The sequence below is a fragment of the Oreochromis aureus genome, linkage group 6, assembly GCF_013358895.1.
Source record: "Oreochromis aureus strain Israel breed Guangdong linkage group 6, ZZ_aureus, whole genome shotgun sequence".
Taxonomy (NCBI): domain Eukaryota; kingdom Metazoa; phylum Chordata; class Actinopteri; order Cichliformes; family Cichlidae; genus Oreochromis; species Oreochromis aureus.
This window is the reverse complement of record NC_052947.1, coordinates 26,690,539-26,709,917: the sequence shown is the minus strand read 5'-3', so window position 1 is coordinate 26,709,917 and position 19,379 is coordinate 26,690,539. Positions and strand designations below refer to the sequence as shown.

Sequence of the window (19,379 nt, the reverse complement as noted above, 5' to 3'; positions counted from 1 at the left end):
TTTTTGTTGTTACTTTACATGTGGAATCAGATAAATGCAGCGCGAATGGCTGTGCAACTTGTTTTTCACAAGAAAGCAGAAGGTGCAAAGTTAACACACCGAAGTGAACTAAGCATACACCATCCTCTGCATGCAGTGCTTCAAAGGCAGAGAAAGCACAGTGTGCTTAAGCAGCATAGGACCTTTGCAAATGCAGATATCACCAGCACTTGGATGAAAACAGCAACTAATTGTAGCTACATTGTATTTTTTTTCTGTAAATGCTGTAAATACATAGGCACATGCTTACATGCATATTCTATATTTTTACAGTCTTTAACATAGTGAGCAGTGACATAGGGAAGACTTACATGGTTTTTGAGCACTGGATGGATGTGTTCAAGCCCTGCTCGTCCCTCACCAGTCTCTGAAAGGAAATTCCTGTTTGAAAAACAGAACACAAACATTTGAATTGACACCAAAAAAAGCATGACTACAGTAAATGTTGTGGTGGAATAACTGGAGGCAGACGAAGGGCAATTAATGACCAAAGTATTAATGAATTATTGAAGTGCTAATATTGTTAAGCACTAAAATTAGTAAATGCTGCTCACTGAACAGTTAAAGTCAACTGAAATGAATAAATAAGGAAGCGGTACCTCTGGCTGTGACCTTATTCGAACAACAAATACACACCAAAACACTACACCAGCTCACACTCATTCACAAATCATTAAGTTATCTTTTGTTGTTTTGTTTTTTTTATCTTTTGAAATACCTTTGACCATTCAGCTGAATTTCATTGTAAGCACTCATTTGTGGTTTCTGCTTTCTGTAAATGCTGATACTACATCCGCTTTCAAACAATATCCAGTTAGAATGAAGAAGTTTCTCTTAAACCTGAAACCTCGTCGTCATCCTGTCTCTGTCAGGTGTACACGCTACAAGCAGAACTCCAAGCGCTATCCTAAATGCACTTCTTTGACTTATCACTAGGGGGAGTACAGTTACAACAGGTGGATAAGCAAGAAGTAAATTAAGCATAGTATGTCTAAGAGGGCAAGGATGCGTGAATTAAACAGACACATAAAGAAGAGAAGGACCACAAAAAATAAACAACATTCTCCATATTTACCTGGGGCCTTCATTTCTAGCTGTATTGTGGTGAGAAGCCTTTTACACACACTGCAGTAAGGTTCAGGCCATGTGAGGAAATGGCAAAACACGTCCATAGCTTCCTCCAGCAGGTCTGTGTTATCAGTGCAGTACGGTGTCTAAGACCAAAGCACAAAAACGATGTTTTATTCAAGAGGAGCTCTGGAGACAGACAGCAAGATCCATCTCAGACCAACAACATACTGAAACTACGATTATCATAATTGTTCATAATTCAGTTATACTTCATGGAATTGATTTCTGTATGAAGCTACAATCTGGAAGCTTTGAATCATAACTCAAACTATTACTCTGTTTTATATAAAACCTTGATGAATTATTCAAATAACTTGTTATTTATATAGTGAATAACTGTGCCTGTTCCAATAAGGAAAGGCAATTTTCTTTTGGAGCAACTGGCTGATCAACAATCATAATTTGATCCAGAGGGATCAGAGAACGCTTTTAATTGGAGCCATTTGGTCCATTAAGTGGGTATTAGTTCATAAGGTGGAAACACAAAGTAACAAAAAATTGTTCTTTTCAGTTCTGCTCTTTTTTCATGACATGAAATATATTGAATATCTTATTGTCATGTATGGGTCATACTATGGTTGTTCATTTGTTTGTATATTACAAAAAATATATCTAAAATAAAATATTTAGCAAGAAAGAATAAACGGATAAATCAAAGATTTTCTGTAGGCATGATTTCTGCATGATGAAAAGGCTTCTTTTCAAATCTTTCATTGTTACGGTTTCTAGAATTATGCAATTATCCTGTAACTGCTTGAACATACGTCACAGCGGATTGAATTGAGAAACTAACTGAACTTTAAGATGGAGAAAGCTCAAACCATCTTGGAACACTCTGAATGCTACTGAGAGGTGAAGAAAGGTCACATATTTTGATAACATCTGTTTGTAGACAAGCTGTACCTGCAACAGCGTGGAGGAGAACATGATAGCGAGAGGAGCCACCAGCTCATACTGACACTGCTCCTGAACCTGATCGCACGAACAGATGAACACAAGAGAAGAGCGACATAAAGCGGGTAAGGATTAGTTAGTGTAGACTTTTGGTTATTATAGCATTCAGTCATCAATGAGATATTAATACATCTTTTCTCCTAGTCCTCTCACCTCTCGGGTCTTCCTGATGATCTGCTGTAAAAGGATGATGAAGTTGTCCGGATCTCTCTTCACCAGCTCCTCCAGACTCCATCGGTTCATTGACTGTCCCACTGAGCACATCAGCACTGCAATACATGCGCGTTTACAACTATAAACAACATATATACTTGACATTCTCGCATATTTAATATCTAATGCTACGATTCTAATTTTTTACATATTTTTAGTAGCCATCAAATGTACCCCATAGTGGTAATGAAACAAGACACTGGACAATAATGTGCTAGGCTCTGACACTGGTTTGCAAAAACACACAACAGCTTTTTGAAGTCGCAAGTTGTCACTTCTGGTGCGTATTATAGGTGTGTATTATCACCTTTTGTTCACTGTTTCACTAAGGATGTTTGCCTGTGTACAAATACGACAGGATGGATTTCCTGTTGTTAGAAAAAAATAAAATAAAAAGAAGATAAGACCTCAATTTGAAAGATTTATTTTGGTACTAGGTTATTCACAAAGGCTAATTTGGTAAAAGTGCGGTTGGCAAGTCCCACATAAACAATGACCTTTTTATCAGAAGTCTCGATTTAAAGCTTTTGCTAGACATAATAATGTTATGGAGTTTTGCTGTTTTCTGCTACAGTGCGAAACAGAAACCTGAATAAAAACAACAAAGTAGATCTGTGAATACAGTATTTCAAACCACACCGATCTGTTTTTTGGAGTGTGGTGTATCACACTCACAAAAACAACTGAAAATGACACCTGACTCCTCACAAGCACGTTATTTTGATCTGATCCCTCAATCTCTGTGACTTAGATTGCACATCAATCTAAGGAATTAAAACTTTAGCAGTCAAACACAAATGTTGTCCTATAAACAGGCCAGTTGCTAACACATGGCCTTTGCATCCAAGAGCGCTGCCTAACATCTCTAAAAAGCAGTGCGCTATTTGCATCATGATCACACCTAACCACTTGGGAGCTCTAGTCTTTTTTTTTATATTGCTGGTTATGGGAATACAGCTGCCTGTTTTGAATGATCCTGTTAATATCCAGAATGTAATACGTCAGTGCTTCAGTAGACGGCTTGTGCTCAACATGTGGACGTTTACGTGAATGTAGCACATTACATATCCCTGAAAGTTTATCCGGTCAAGGCATTTGAAAAATAAAAATAAAAGCTCTGAATTGGAAAAAAACAATGACGAAACGAGAACACCAAACTAAAACCTTCAGGTCACGTTTTAAATGCCAAAATCACATCATCACCATCGATCAGTTTACACAGGTATGCGTCATTCTATTTGACACTGGTTGACGTGCGGAGGCCGATGCCAGTTTGATCTTCCGCCCTGTTTTTATACTCTGCATCACAGTATCTCCTGCTTCTGATGCCTCACTTACACGCTGCGGTCTGTACCACCACTTCCTCCCAGCTGTCTATTCACACAACTTCCTTCAACACCCAATAGTGCGCTCCACCAATGATCTTCCAGCAAGAGTGTCATCAACAAGCAGCTCAGACTCTTCTGAGCGTCTGCCGCACACAGTCCCTGTGTTAAGAACCCGTGAACAAACAACTTTTTCTGTCAACACCACATGTTACACATGTCCAAATGTGCTTGCTAGAGGTTGATACTTCTGAGAAAATGTGGTGCCTTTACCTTCCTAGAAACAGAATTTTGACCCCACGCTCTAAATGAACGCCTGTAATGAACGATTTCTGTTCATTGTATGGCACTTTAGACTGAAAAACCTGTTGTAAGCAAATAAAATTACAAAACTTACAACAAACATATTAACAAGAGCCATGATTAATGCCGTGATATGATTTAGTTAGTCAGAAATATCGACATGTCTGATGGCTTAGCTACACATTTTGTCCGAGTAAACTATGCCAGTAAACCAATACAAGTCACAATACAAGGAGGTGAAGTGAGTGAACTGCAGCCGATAAATAGGTCAGTTTATTTAGCTGTGAGCTGCACCTGAGACAGAATGAGCTGCAACCAATATAACTCCCTATAACAAATATAACGACTATATCTTTGTATACAGAGTTCACATCCAGACTCTGAATCAAGCTCCTTGTGGCTTAATCTCAGAATAAAAATAACAAAGATTAAAAGATATTTGCAATATTTGGTGCAGTGACGACACTAACAAAAACAAATGATGTGATTTTGATGCTATGGCAGATAGGAGCACAACCAAGCATTTGCTCTGTACATCTCTAAAAAGATGCACATTCAAAAATGGTTTTGTAAAATTCAGAGGATGGTGTGTGTCCAAGAAAAGCTTTTTAAGGCTTCACAGGATCAGCTGTCTGATTATAACCTTCCTTTATAACCAGATCTTAGCGGTCATCCTATAAGTCCTTGGTAAAACTGCAGGATCTTACCGTTCCAGTGATGTGCTGCTGTGGGACTTTGCCGCAGTCCATCCAGACACCGATCCAGAGCATGCTGGATCCGGTCCTCTGTACAAGAGGTGTGCTGCATATTCACCACTCAGGTTCTGGAAAGAGGCAGGAGAGAGATGATTATTAAGCACCGAAATATGATAAACATCTCAATGCCCTTTAATGTCTTCTGTGGAATATTATCTTCAAATACCTTGGTGTTCATGCATAATGTGCCCATGCAAACGTACACACATGCTCCTCTCTTTTCCTCAACAGTGTGTTGTGTTATCGCATTTACTTTGCATGAAGGCAGTTCACTCGGCAAGTATGAAAATCAGTCAGAAGAAGATACACAAACCATAATCTAAGTGGGAAGGAAAACAGACACAGGGCTATTTGTGTCACTGTTTTGTTGCTATAGTTCCTGAAACCATGTCCTAAACACATTTGACAGAAACCTTCGCTGCCTCAAGGCAGCCACATTCATCTAAAGGCTTGAATGGATCTGTGACCACTTTAATACAACGGTTTTAAGCAGACCTACTTCAGTTATAGTGTATTCAGCAGTTACATTGTACAAGGATGGGAATTTCTGGATTTAAGACATTACATATTGCTCAATGAGCTTTGACTGAGAAGATTTTAAAGAAAACCAAATTGGAAAGCAAACAATTTTCACCATAATCTTTTTTTTAACAGGATAAAAGAGAAAAAAACCCCAGCCCACAGTGATTTTAAAATAACACACACAAACTCTACAATGCTATAGATTAGAGAGATATGGCGGAGAAGAGCTAGTTATAGAATTCCTGTATGACAAAAATGTTGTAAGTGCGTCATATTTTACCACTGACTCATGAGGATGTACTGAACTTCACTTTTTTTTTAAACTTTCAGTTTATCAGCGCGTTTGGCTGTTTTTCATGCAGCAACTGAGGACAACCCAGGTGTGGCAAGCTGTTTCAGTTCTGTTATGAACACATCTCATAAGATATAAGCGTAAGGAAAAACAGAGGCATCCGCCAGTCAAATTAAAATGGGCTGAGTAGTCACTTGTAATTCTTGGATGTTTTTATATGTAGACGAACAACATTTGTGGTGACAGAAGGTTAACGACACAATTTCAGAGCTGAAAACTGGACCTAACCACTAACCAAACAGTTTATAAAGTAGTTCATAGGTTTCAAAATGGTAAAGTGAGCATCTCTTTTCACGGGCATACAAAATTTCCCGATTTAGCCGTTCAGTTCAAATTACACAGGTGTTTCTGTGTGGGCCAGCTTGTACTCTTATTAGGAATAGCCACAGAAACCATTTTCAAAGAAGCCTGTTGCTTTCGACACAACAAAAAGTGCACTCTCTCGTAATTTGTCAGGAAAATCATGGGTTTCAAGCACCCTTAATTGCATCCAACTCACCATGGCATGGTATGAATCTAATTATTCTTAGATTTTTCCAGACTTCCCATAACAGAGTCCAGCTACACAATATTACCATGACCTAATTGCATGTAATGACCCCATTAGATGCAATGATGACCCCAGCTGTGTGATATGTTGTATTACACAGATGGTTTTCACATCCAGGTTAGACAACAGCTTTTTGAACAGTTTTGGGGAAACATGCATTTCGTGCTGAAAATGCATTTTTACATGTTTTTCCCAAATAATCTGCATGAGCAAACTCACACATGACCAGCTTCTGTGATGGTAAGAGGAAACGGACCTATGATCTATTAAAAGATGATGCAAACAAGCTTAAAGTTGGCTGGCTGGACAATAAGTTCGAATGCCAGAAGCGTGAGCAACTAGTTAATCAATATATAAAAGTAGCTCTGTATCGGTTGCATTAACGAGAGAGACATCAAAGACATTTTCATGTGCAATACTCTAGTTTTAGGGTTAACATATTCAGTAATTTTGGGCCTAAATGCATTATTAAAACCAAATAAACAGCTTCTAATTTTTTAATGCATGTACACATAGAACAGGCACGTTTTCCATAGTTAATGTTGGAAAAAGATTGTGTAACATGGTCAGAAATAAGCTTGCTGATAATGCATTACATATCTCTTCAATACGTTTCTCTTGACTCACTTAAGAATTTGGAAATGCAGTAAATGCATGTGCAAATACGAGGAAACATCCAAATATAAGAAGCAGAACAAATACTTCCGTAAAAACAAAAAAATAATAAAAATAAAAATGAAGGCGACAGCGCTTTTAAAAGATTTACAATTTTAGAAACTGAGCAACCAATCAGATCTTCTACCTCCCCCTGACAGAAACGCTCCACAGCTTAATCGTGTTTGTCCTTCAAGAGTTATTTTATTCCTTTAAGTGAAATCTGAATGTGCCAAAGTTGAAAAAAAAACTAAATCAGGAATATCAGCGTGCTGTGTACAGAAACATCACTGGTGTCAACAGTACCAAGAAAAAGAAACACTTTCATTTAGTAGTAATGGCTTTTTTTCCACACTGATTTCACATTCACATGTTTTTAATCAGTGTAATCTTCAACAAGAATGGTTATGGAGTGATGGTAGACCAGGACCAGAAATGAGTAATGACATCAAGCGGTGTGTCTGATTATATCGCCTCAAAATTTCCCCTGACAGGTTCACAAATTCCCCACTTCAGATGAAAGCTAGAAATACATGCTGGCTTACAGATGAACGGTGTTACCGAATTACTCACTTGATCTTTATACACCTACACGCCTAATAACTCTAACTGACACACACTCACACACATAAGCACATAACTGTTTATCCTTGACTTCAGAGGACAGGAAGCTGAGTTACACTGATTACCTCGAGACTTTTTCTGACATGTATCAAATGCTAGTTAGTCTAATAGTAACCCCACTCTAGAGTAACAGTAAAACATGTCTGCAATTCAAGTACTTAAGACATTGCCCAGGAAGGGAAAGTTTGTTAGTGTCTGTGAAACTAGATTTAAGTCCCCACAGCCTAAACACAACCCTGGCCACCAACAGTCTGTATGCTTGAGAGCAGGCTGGCATTTGGGAATGTGCTTGTTTCTTGGCCAGAGTTAGACGGGCAGCAGCTGGTTACCTTGGATTAACACAGACTGAATCGCATGCTTGTATGTGTCCACAAAAGATGTGTAAAAAAATTAATATCTGTTGAAGAAAGACGTCATAATGATAAATGTCTATAATGAACTTATGGAAGATACGGAAGAAATAGCTTGCTTTTACGCCTCTCTTTTTCTTGGATTAGCTAAACAAGATGATACTATTTGGTAGTTTTTTATCTTTGGAAAGAACCAAGGAAAGTGCACTTCCTGTTTCCAGTCTCCATAATGAGCTAAAACATTTAGATACAAACTTTTATATTAACCTATGTACCAGAAGAATAGTTGATCATCATCTAACAAGCAAGTTAACAAGGATATTTCACAAAATGTCAAACTGTTCCCTGTGAGCCACAACAACTCGTAGGGAAACGTGGTGTGGACATTGACAACACAGCACAGCACACAAACAGACCTTTAGGAAAATGTGCGCTATTGTTTTCCCCAAACAATTGTCCTTATTTTTACTCACAACTCATGCTTAAGTACAGATGCACAGTACTGACATCCAAACTTCCAACCTCGCCATAGGCACAGGTCAGGAAGTTCATGCAAATCCCAAGTTCAGGAGGCCAGATGAATGAAACTCAATTATCCCAGAGCACTCCACTTTCCTAAAGTTACCATTCGATAACAATACCTTCAGCTCTAGACATAAACAAAACCACCATGCAGCACTTTTTCTCAGCCGTCCCTCCTCCCCAGAGATGTATTGTCTCTAAAAGGTGTCCCAGCGGCACTGAGCAGGACTACAGAGCCGTGCGCGTTGGATCCTTGTATTGAGTGCTCCGGTAATTGTCAGGGCTGGACAGAGCTGGATATGAGCCCAGTCGATGTGGAAGGAACTAATAAATTAAAGTTGTGATGACTCTTACATCCAACGTGGCGTTCAATGAGGACACGTAAAGGTAATAAAAGAGATGATAGCACTGTATGATGCAGTGAAAGTGTTACATATGAAAGAACCAACTGGTAAAGTCCCTCTATGTTACTTATTCAGTACTCGTTTACCAAATATAGATGATTAAGCTTCTGTTTAATATTCTTCTCAAAGAAAAGTTAGATATATTTTAGGAAGCTGACATCACACACCCCTTTGTAAGATGTACATCCAGCTATTATTAATCTTAAAAACAGCGAGGGTGCCTGCTTAACTATTAACCTGTCAGTGGAAATCATAAACACTATAATAGAAATATGGCAAAAACAGGTATATACCACATTCAGATTGTTGCGGATATTCTGGGCTTATGCAACTACAGGGATTTTTGCAGCAAAATTCAACCATAAGCGTCATCGAAGTTGTTTACATAGACCTGCTAGTCATGTTGCAAATGCAGCGACTCTGTGGTGTTTCATAAGAGGATGTATGCAGTACATCCCTAAGAGTCAACAAGGTCACTTCCACTTTTTCATGGCTTACATTCAGACAACAACAAGCAGTGTTTCTATGGTTTAGAGCTAGTTTTCAAAAACGTAAGGTGAAGTAAACATTATGTTACAGAGACAGAGACAGTCCTTAAAGAGGTTAAAAAATAAAAAATAAGCATGGTTCATGCACTAAATACACGGATGGTGTCGTGTTTTGATCTTCAACATCTGCATGAGGCAATCTATTCTAGGAAGAAACAAACTAGGAAAAGATTAACTGATAGCTTTGTCTACCATCAGGAGATCAACATACATAACCAAATGGTAATCTCTCACAGAGATATCGTTTAAGCTTTTATCCAGTGTCTGACTCTGATAGACTACACACTTTGTCAATAATAGCATCCCCAAACCACCAAACTATACCACTATTCCACCCACAAATGTTTAGTTCCTTTTTCCTTTCTCTTACTTACCTGCTCCACACTGAGAAATGCTGGCTATGGCCAATTCAAGCAACAGCTGATCCAAATAGAAACAGCTTCAGGTATGAAATCCAACTCTGGGTTTTGATTTTGTCACGATGACATTAACATTGTTCTTACATATCTGTTTGTGTGTAGAGTTCACCCCCAACACCCCCCAACACCTGGTTATCTTCCCTTTATAAGCCCATTTCTCACTTGTGCTTCTTGTAGGGTTTTTCATCAAACTTCCCACAGCGCATCCAACGTTTCACCTCAGCCTGCGTCCCTCTCTTTCTCATAATGTCCTCTTTTTCCTCTCCCTCCATCTCCTCACGGACTGCTTCCCATGTCTCCCACAGATCCCATTACCGAATGCTTCCTAACAGGAAGATAGCTTCCCTGCGTCGCTGAGGAAGCAGGTGCCTCTCTATTGTTGTGGTGTGATCAGACTCTTAGATATACTCCCACAGACCAGGGACGAGATCTCTGTGTATATATGTGCATAATACATGCGTGCCTCTCATTTTAATTGACAGTCACACACCGCACCATCACCCCCACCCCAGCCCTAAACCCTTTCACAAGTTCAATATTCACATCCAACCTTCCTCTCTTCCCCTGACCTACTGGATGTGAACCTGCCTCTTATGGCTTTAGGAAATAACAGCAGTCCAACTCCAAAGCTCTGTTGTAATTAAGTGCTTCCCTTTAGTCCAAACAACCTCTACCGGAGACCACTTGGCATTATACATAAGCTAAGCAGGTCAAAAAGTAACACTGTATGTATGTGGCTTTTGTTTAATGCTATTATGCTGTATTTCCTACTTTAGAGCATCTAGAAAATACCTCATTAGGAAATAAAGAAGGTGAACTTGCTCTTCAGCTCTGCGTGTGTGTGTGCGCGGCTGTTTAGAATCATCAGCTTTTATACTAATAATGCGACGAGATGCACACATTTACTGTTGTACTGCTAATTAGAGCAGCAAAACAAATAGCCTGTTTGGTCACTCTATGTAAACTTTGGTTTTCACTTCCTGAATAAACACTGATAAACATATGAAAATTTTAAAGCAAACATCAGGTTCTTTAATATCAGATTATGAAACTCGGAGGAGGAGGCAGTAGAAGCATTGCAAACAAGACTGAGTTTAATGATTCAGCGAATGCAGTAAAAAAACAAACAAACAAATTAACAAAAACTATATATATTAAATACAGGAGTATATAGGCAGCATAGTCAGTATATAGTAATGTTTGTACGTGTTCTAACTATATACAGCAGTATATGGTATATGTATAGTGAATGCTAACAGATGCATGTGTTTACACACCCGCGAGTGTTGACCTCAAAGTATGTGTCGTAAAGGTGAACAGGAAGATTTTACTGATATCAAAGCCTTAAAGAGACAAACAGGAAACAATTTGACGAATAACATACTTTAGCGGTAGGATTCTGCAGTCAGCCCTCCTAGATGTAAAATTGTGGTCAACAATCTCATACCCACAAATCAACAGGCCTGATTGTCCGTGTTCTTCGATACAACAAATGGTCCGCGAGCTGCTCCAGCAGTTATTATTTCTCAACATAGGAGTGATTGTATTCCAACTCGATTGTGAAATTGGGCTATTTCTATGAAAAATAGTTGATCCCTTCCTGTCGTTGTGCAGAACGAACATGTCATCATCTAATGGGTGCGGTGGAAACACGGAGTAGCGTGTAGTTCTTTTTTAATTTTTTAACTTTCTTAAGAAAATTGTGACATGGGGTAGCGTGTAAATCATGCGTAGGCCTGAAACATGACCCAGTCACAAATATAAGGCCTTTAAAGATCACAATCCTGACCTGAAAATACAGCAGATCATTTCTGGTGAATCTGGTTGCGAAGACAATTACCAGGGATCATTTCTGCATATGCAGAGGAAGTTATACAAAACCTTTCATGGCTTCAAAGGGAAATGTGGGAAGTCTTATCAGCTGCAAACAACTGATATGATTAGATGCATCACTTGGGTCTGCTTGAGGCCAAAAGCAAAATCTCTTCCCAAAACATGGAAAAGTGATGTTGCAGAATGTCTAAAAATCTTGTCTCTTTTTTTGAAGTGAGTTTTATCTTATATTTCTGTTTTGTCTTCTCAATATCACTCAAAATCACAGTGTGACAAATGCAGCTACATCATTACATTACTGGTGACAAGTATCTGAATTACTAGGCGCTTTATACAAAAAGCTCCTCAAGTGACCTTTAATTGTATAGTACCTGTAACCCATGTGTGAACGGCAAAGGGTTGTTGTTTTTTCCCAGTAACAGGTATCAAGACTTCAGCAGTTTGCTTGGTGGCATTTCTGTGGGTGGACAATCAAAAAAACTTGGTCTTTCTTCTCAGCCTGAACTTAAGCTTTGAGTAAATCGGGATCCTTTGCTTGCATCCCTGGTTAAACTCAAATAGACTTCCATGGCAACAGAAATGACCCCAAGGACAGGAAACCTTTCAGTTCATTGGTGCAACTTAAAGTGCTGACCCACAACTCTTCCTTCATCTGATCGCCTGGTCCCACTAGCTTCAACTACTTTTCTCCTTCTAAAATCATAACATATATTTGAGACACGGTCCAGGCATCTAACACGTGCTTCTGCATCTCTATACTTCCTCGCTGAATATTATAGGCATGAATCACATAGAAAGTCTAGAAAAGCAGAAGTCACCATAATGGTAGGACTGTGGAGGTCTGTCAGATCACAGGTTTCCCATCAGTGTTTGATGCTGACAGAAAACAAAACAGGTTTTAACACTGCTGAGAAACGAGCTCTGATGCCATAAAACACACGTACATGAGGAACAACTAGATTACAATAGATGAATGACAGAAGCAGCTTCACTTTGACGGTGTCATAAACTGTCGACTCTTAGATGCCAACGTAGATGCGCACAGGTGACACAAACAGTCTATTGTCATATATCAAAGGTTCATGAAATACAACACAAATATATCTGTACACAGTTAACCCATTTGCGAGTGGAAGACTGCTGGTGCCCTTCAGAATAAAATATTTCCTTCTTCACAGTCTTACCTGCAGGTTATTGGCCAGCCTCCATAGCCCCTGTGCGTGTCTTAAAAGTCCAAAAAATCCAAGGAAAGGTGTCTCCTGTTCAGCGTTGCTGCCATTCATTCAACACGCACATCACGATTTAATAGGCAAACCCACATCCTGGGTAAAAAGAGCGGAGCCGTACGCCGAATTGTCTTCTGCGCTTTACATACAAAAACTGGCTCACAAACACGGCAAACAGGAAGTGTATGAGCGAGGCGCATGTGAGCACAATGACGACGGCTGCTGCTGCCGCTGAGCTTGTAGAGCTGGGAAGTGGAACTGTGTGGTAATCCGTGTGTTTCTAGACCTGTGCATGATGTTTTTGCCTCTGAAAAGAAGTCACGCTTGATGTGTGCGTTTTATGCGCACATTATGTTCACTCAAACCCAAGATGTATATTTCTGTATTTTCGCTGTCTTTTAAATTCAAGTGTTAAAAAAATAACATTTTTGAATGACAGAGAAATTATTCAAACTTGCGGACTTTGAGTTTTTCATTTTCTCTGCAAACCCCATTCTGTCAGGGAAACACTAGCCTTACTTCCCCCTGTCGATTTGCTTGTCATTTACATGTTATCTATTTGTGTGACTTTGAATTCCCCTTCTCTTAAAGAGAGGGAAATGCAGTGGCAAGCCAAACAAACCAGTGACAGTAAACACTGCCTGTGTTTCGGCTCAGAACCCTTGTCACTCACTACCATCAGAGCAGCACCTGGGTCCAAAGCTTATATAATATAAGTTAATGAATATAACATTGATTTAGATTTTGTTTCTAGTTATATAAATGAAGGTAATTTTTACATATTACACAGAATATATGTATATTTTTTAATATAAGAAATACATTTTAAAACGACATATTATATTCCCATAGAGCTTCAATGTAATCTTAAACTCAGTTTTTAGGAAATATACATGTTTAAATATAGTCTATTTATGAAGATTTAGTGTAGGGTTTGTTTATCAGCTTGTTGTTTGTTGTCGCTTGTCTTTTGTCAGTCACAATGATCACTGTGACATCAAATATCATGCTGGATCTAACAGTTCTATCATGAGACTATCCAGCTCTGATGCAAAATCAGTAGCCATGTCATGCCAAAAGGCTTGATAGGAGGAAATAACAGAACGGGAGACTGCAAAAGGATATGAACTGCAGAACTTCACTGACTGACAGAGAAGATGCAAACAGTGCATGGATACTAAGCAAAAGCTGACAAAGAGAAATAAAAACGCATTTGTAATTGTTATAATATTTGAAAATCAGGAAGTAAAGCAATGGACAAATGAAAAAGAAAAGGAGCAGGAAGACCATGTTTTATAAAGATCTTTCCACAAAAAGAAAGTTCTGTGTGCTGGATGTGAATTTCTTAAAACCAGATTCCCTGAAATATCTTTTTTTTAAGCTGGACTATTGTAATTCATTATTATCAGGTTGTTTTAAAAACTCCCTGAAAAATATTCAGTTGATCCACAACGCTGCACTAAAAGTACTAACTGGGACTACAAAGAGTAGAATGGGAGGCAGAGCTTTCAGTTTTAAAGCCTCTCTTCTCTGAACCAGCTCCCTGTCTGGATTTGGGAGATAGACCCCCTCTCTGCTTTTATGATCAGGCTTAAAACTTTCCTTTTTGATAAATCATATAGTTAGGGCTGGATCAGGTGACCCTGAACCCTCCTTTAGTTACACTGCAATAGGCCTACTGAACTGGGGGATTCCCACAATGTACCGAGAGTTTCTTCTTTACTCACCTTTTTCAGTCAGTATGTGTTTATACACCACTCTGTATTAAATCATTAGTTATTATTAATCTCTGGCTCTCTTCCACAGCAAGTCTTTTGTCTTGTCTCCCTCCCCTCACCCTAACTGGTCACGGTAGATCGCTGCCTCTCACTGAGCCTGGTTCTGTCTGAGGTTTCTTCCTGTCTGAGTTTTTCCTTCCTACAGTCACCGAGTGCTTGTCCACAGGGGGTCATATGATTGTTTTCGCTCTATTATTGTAGGATCTTTATCTTACAATATTACGCACCTTGAGACAACCGTTGGCGCTATATAAATAAAACTGAATTGAATTAAACTGAAATTCTTATGCTGCGTTTTCCTTTGTTCCTGTGTAATTCAGTTGCTTTGTGGATTTAAAACCAAAGACAAACCATGGAATAATAACTTGAAGATAAAATCCTAAAACACATGAGCAAAGAAGCAGAACAACTTTGTTTGTCATGCTGAAAAACAAACTTGTTGCCAGTCACATGCTTTCCAGATTGCGCGGTGGATCAAAATCTGACGGTACTTTTCTGTGTTCATAATTCCATCATTTTTAACTACATCTCAAACACCACCGGCTCAAATGTAGCCACACACCATGACACAGCATTCACTGTGTTTTACGGATGGCTCTCCTCATCTCTTTCTTTTAACAAGCTAAACCAAAAATCTTTCATTTGAATCAGTCACTCCATAAGACTGGTAGTTACTGATATCCACTTCTTGTGTAGTTTGGCATACCTCAACCTTTTCTCCCTGTTAACCTTCCTTAAGAAGGACTTCTTAACAGCCACTCTTCCACCGAGACCAGTTCTGATGAGGTTTTCCTGAAACTTCATCAGAAATTGTCTCATCTAGCCCTTCAGCCGGGTAATCTCTCAAGTCCTGCGTCAACTCTTTTCAGGATTTTTCCCCATTTCTTAGGAACATAACTTTCAGATACTGTTCATCATCATAGATGAACTAATACTAATAGTTATTTTTAGGCCTGCAACTTCTTTCTTTTGCACAATTTCCTCATTTTTTTGAAGGATGGGCTGAACACCATCCCAAAATAAAACAAGTTTTTTTTTTACTAATAACTCTTTGGGAATCACCTTATTGGTGTAAGAATACCATTTTATACCTATGAAACAGTGTTGGCATTTTTTGTAGATTCATCTTGGGAGAAAAGGAAAAAAGTTACATGCTTTTGAGACAGATGGCTACTAACAAACTGCATAAGAATACAATTTAAAATTGTCTCTATGCAAAGCTGTCTGTCATATCAATCATTCAAGCATAAAAGTGGCACCGTAAGTTACGTCCCCTTTTATGCTGAAATAATTCATACGTCAGTGTCAAGTAAAGAATGAGGAAACAAAACATTCCTCTGAAAATTATCTGGTACAAAGACTAGCCTGAAAATGAATGAAAAAGCAGCCAATGTCTGAAGAAAAACTTTGAAAGAACGTCAGTATACTGGAAAAGTCTTGTTCAAGACCCCTATTCAAAATTACACAAAAGTCTGGCACATTAGGAGCAAAATACAAAGAAACCAGGAATTCATTTCGGTACTGTATAGGCACTAATTTGAGGTGATTTTAAAATAAATTATCACCTCAAATTATTTTAAAACACAATGCCCAAATGTTAAGGATTCACAGGAACCAGGAGCACTCAGCCTCTAAATGTTTCTCATTTGTGGTTTTTATCTCAGTTCATCTCCAGCAGAGTTGACTAAGTTGCCTTTAGGTTGAGGTGGACTTCTGGTTTGGCAACATCAAAGTGTATGCTTTGCTAATACTGTACCATAATCTTTCATTTTGGAAATGCAACTCACCACAGGACAATTAGGAAATGGCAAAGGACCTGGCAGCACGAGGAATCATGACGATGAGCAGTCAGTTCCTCACAAGGTGGAAAAAACTTTTGGGAGCAATATTTTTGTAGACTACATCCCCCCAAAACTCTATGGACAAAAATAAAACTCTGCCAGTGATCTCAATTGCATTTCATCTGTCAGACATTGTTGTGCTTTTGTTGTGGCTTGGACATATTCAGGTGCCAAAAGAACTGGCACGGTGTCTTTTTATTGATGATTTCACTGCTGATACCAACAACTGAACACATGCAGAGGTATACAAAAGCGCTCAGATTCAACCAGCACGGAGCCTGAAAAACAAAAACATTATTTGCACAATTTAATGTGAATTTTCTTGTAGCTTTTCTAGTATTCCTGAACTTTGAGCATGTTAACAAACTTTCAAGCTGACTGATTTTGTAAAGCCAATTTGTTGTGTAGGTAGTATAAGATAAAAGGTTAAAAAATGCATCGAATGAAATGAGTAATTGATGCCTTAATGTGTTAATTTCAGGTAATATGTCTTGAAAATTTCTCACAGTATCCCGGCTAACGAATAAAACTGGGTCTGGCTATCATAAGAGCCCATGCTTCATTCCTTTAAGCAGTAAAGGTCTTCATTCTCCATTAAATAGTACGTGGTGTTATACCTCCATCGCCTGGAATATACAGACAGTACCAGCCGGTCACTGAACGCTGAGCTGCTGTTTCTCTCTACGGGCACAAGATGGCGCAGTTACTTTTTGTGCCAATATTCAACAGGTCTCATGGAGCAGCTGGTCACAGAAGATTTCGACTCAAGAGGCATGTATTCTGAAACCCTGCACAGAAAAAAAGCCTTGAATCTGGTGTGCAAATGTTTTATTTTTCAAGACCCGACCCGTGTGAAAGTACAAACGCTGGCGTCATTCTGCAACTGAGTATGGCTGTTATCCCGAAGCAAATTTGGTTTCCAATAAGAAACCAAGAAAAAAAAACCGCTTAACTGCTCTCCAAATAATCTAAACGCTCGGATTTAACATAGTAAAAGGAGCACATTATTGGCGCACTCCACAATTTAGTGCCTGTTTCATTTTAAGTAAACCTAATCCCTCCAACTGTTCCAGTGTGGACAGAAACCTGAGAGGGACATAAGACCTTTCCTTTTGTCCTTCTGAAACCATTTTATTTTGATGTCGTTTAAAAATAATTACACATAACAGAATGAAATAAAGTCATTTTTAAAATGGTGAAATGCCAATACTTTTAAAAACTGGGAAAGTAAATGGTAAACTAGGATCAGTTTGGCCTTGGGCAAAAAGAAAGAAAAAAGAAGTAGAAGAGGAAGAAAACTGCTAATATTTCGTGGATACAGCAGGGCTTTTACTGTATGGAAGGGTGATTTCACTGTCATACCTGGCTTCTGCTAAATGTGCTCAACCCAGCATAAGGTATTGGATCATATTGGGGAGGGGGGTCTCTCAGATTCACACTTCTCTGTCTTCTCTCTTGAGGTAATTTGCGCCCCACTACCGCAACAGTCTCCTGAAGCGCCACCAGTGGACGTCGTTGTTCCGCCTGCTGTCACCCAAGATGAGCTGACCTAAAGCCGTGCCAAGCAAGATCCGATCCGTGCGTGAGAATAGAGGGAGAGAGAGAGAGAGAGCGAGAGAGGGAGGGAGAGAGAGAGATTTTGAAAAGACCGGCAGGAGGAGCGGGACTTGCTATAAGGACACAAGCGACTCTTAAATCCATCCGCTTCTCTATTTTTACGCAAGAGATTGGAAGAAACAAACAAACCGAGACCAGCGAGTGAGAAAAGTAGCCCGTCTTCGCCGGTCTTTTACATTATTTAAAATAATTCTCAGGTAAAGTGAGCTTTTATAGATTTTAGATAAGCAAAATTTCACGTGTCTTGTAGGAATAAATATACTGCAGTTTTTTATCACTTAGATTTTTTTCAGATATTAATATCTTTTTGTGTCATCAATAAAATAACTCACTCTTCGAGCTCTCTGTGTTCCATCTCTCCTCTGCAGACACACTTGGGGGATCACGGAGCCACCATGATAAGAGCTGTGGATGTTGTGCTGGTTTTGCTGCTCGCCGTGTCCCTGTCGTGCAGGAGCGCCTCTGGAGGGTACGGGATGAGCATGTTTGCAGCACAGACCTCTCCTCCGGATCCCTGCTACGACGAACACGGCAACCCGCGGCGCTGCATCCCGGACTTCGTCAACTCCGCCTTCGGGAAGGAAGTGAGGGTGTCCAGTACCTGCGGCAAGACGCCGAGTCGCTACTGCCTGGTGACCTCTGCTGAGACAGGAGAGGAGAAAACCAGAAACTGTCACACCTGCGACGCCTCTGACCCCAAGAAGTATCACCCACCAGCGTATCTAACGGATCTTAACAACCCTCACAACCTCACCTGCTGGCACTCCGAGAATTTCATCCAGTACCCGCAAAATGTCACCCTGACTCTGTCCCTCGGCAAGAAGTTTGAGGTAACGTATGTGAGCTTGCAGTTCTGCTCGCCCCGACCCGAATCCATGGCTATTTACAAGTCCATGGACTACGGGAAAACTTGGGTACCCTTTCAGTTTTACTCTACCCAGTGCAGGAAGATGTATAACAAGCCCAACAGGGCCGTTATCACAAAGCAGAACGAGCAGGAGGCAGTCTGCACGGACTCACACACCGACATCTACCCTCTGACCGGCGGGCTCATCGCCTTCAGCACGCTGGACGGCAGACCGTCGGCGCATGACTTTGACAACTCCCCGGTGCTGCAGGACTGGGTCACAGCCACGGACATTAAGGTCATCTTCAGCAGGTTGCACACTTTCGGCGACGAGAACGAGGACGACTCGGAACTGGCCCGGGACTCGTATTTCTACTCAGTGTCGGACCTGCAGGTCGGAGGGAGATGCAAATGCAACGGACACGCATCTCGGTGCGTAAAGGACCGAGACGGGAATCTGGTGTGTGAGTGTAAGCACAACACCGCCGGGCCCGAGTGCGACAGGTGCAAACCTTTTCACTACGACAGACCGTGGCAGAGAGCCACAGCCAGGGAGGCCAACGAGTGTGTCG

The 19,379-nt window shown here is 39.9% G+C and overlaps 2 protein-coding genes and 2 long non-coding RNA genes across 9 annotated transcripts in view; 2 read left to right on the top strand and 2 right to left on the bottom strand.

The window, feature by feature from the left end:
* LOC120440469 overlaps nucleotides 1–2,398 on the top strand; it is a 15,033-nt gene extending 12,635 nt beyond the window's left edge. Inside the window, exons 2-3 of the long non-coding RNA XR_005613273.1 lie at nucleotides 2,063–2,189; nucleotides 2,269–2,398. This is a non-coding gene — a long non-coding RNA (uncharacterized LOC120440469). The remainder of the gene's footprint in view (nucleotides 1–2,062; nucleotides 2,190–2,268) is intronic.
* Nucleotides 1–18,417, bottom strand: part of pik3r5 (phosphoinositide-3-kinase, regulatory subunit 5) — a 25,435-nt gene extending 7,018 nt beyond the window's left edge. Inside the window, exons 1-7 of one of the 4 annotated variants that reach the window (XM_031728005.2) lie at nucleotides 18,293–18,417; nucleotides 17,706–17,892; nucleotides 4,673–4,788; nucleotides 2,278–2,393; nucleotides 2,074–2,142; nucleotides 1,115–1,253; nucleotides 351–420 (exon numbers count right to left, since the gene is read on the bottom strand). In XM_031728005.2, the coding sequence (XP_031583865.1) occupies nucleotides 351–420; nucleotides 1,115–1,253; nucleotides 2,074–2,142; nucleotides 2,278–2,393; nucleotides 4,673–4,772 (494 nt within the window). In that variant the 5' untranslated portion in view covers nucleotides 4,773–4,788; nucleotides 17,706–17,892; nucleotides 18,293–18,417. Of the gene's footprint in view, nucleotides 1–350; nucleotides 421–1,114; nucleotides 1,254–2,073; nucleotides 2,143–2,277; nucleotides 2,394–4,672; nucleotides 4,789–4,886; nucleotides 4,907–12,682; nucleotides 13,101–17,705; nucleotides 17,893–18,292 lie in introns of those variants that run through there. The other 3 variants (XM_031727994.2, XM_031728014.2, XM_039613063.1) reach the window with 3 other exon arrangements.
* The window catches only part of ntn1a (netrin 1a), a 59,015-nt gene continuing 57,570 nt past the window's right edge, over nucleotides 17,935–19,379 (top strand). Inside the window, exons 1-2 of one of the 2 annotated variants that reach the window (XM_031728051.2) lie at nucleotides 17,935–18,157; nucleotides 18,329–19,379. In XM_031728051.2, coding sequence (XP_031583911.1) covers nucleotides 18,356–19,379 — 1,024 coding nt within the window. In that variant the 5' untranslated portion in view covers nucleotides 17,935–18,157; nucleotides 18,329–18,355. The remainder of the gene's footprint in view (nucleotides 18,158–18,328) is intronic. The other variant, XM_031728043.2, reaches the window with a different exon arrangement.
* Nucleotides 18,494–19,379, bottom strand: part of LOC120440468 — a 39,293-nt gene continuing 38,407 nt past the window's right edge. The window contains exon 3 of one of the 2 annotated variants that reach the window (XR_005613272.1): nucleotides 18,494–18,602. This is a non-coding gene — a long non-coding RNA (uncharacterized LOC120440468). The remainder of the gene's footprint in view (nucleotides 18,603–19,379) is intronic. The other variant, XR_005613271.1, reaches the window with a different exon arrangement.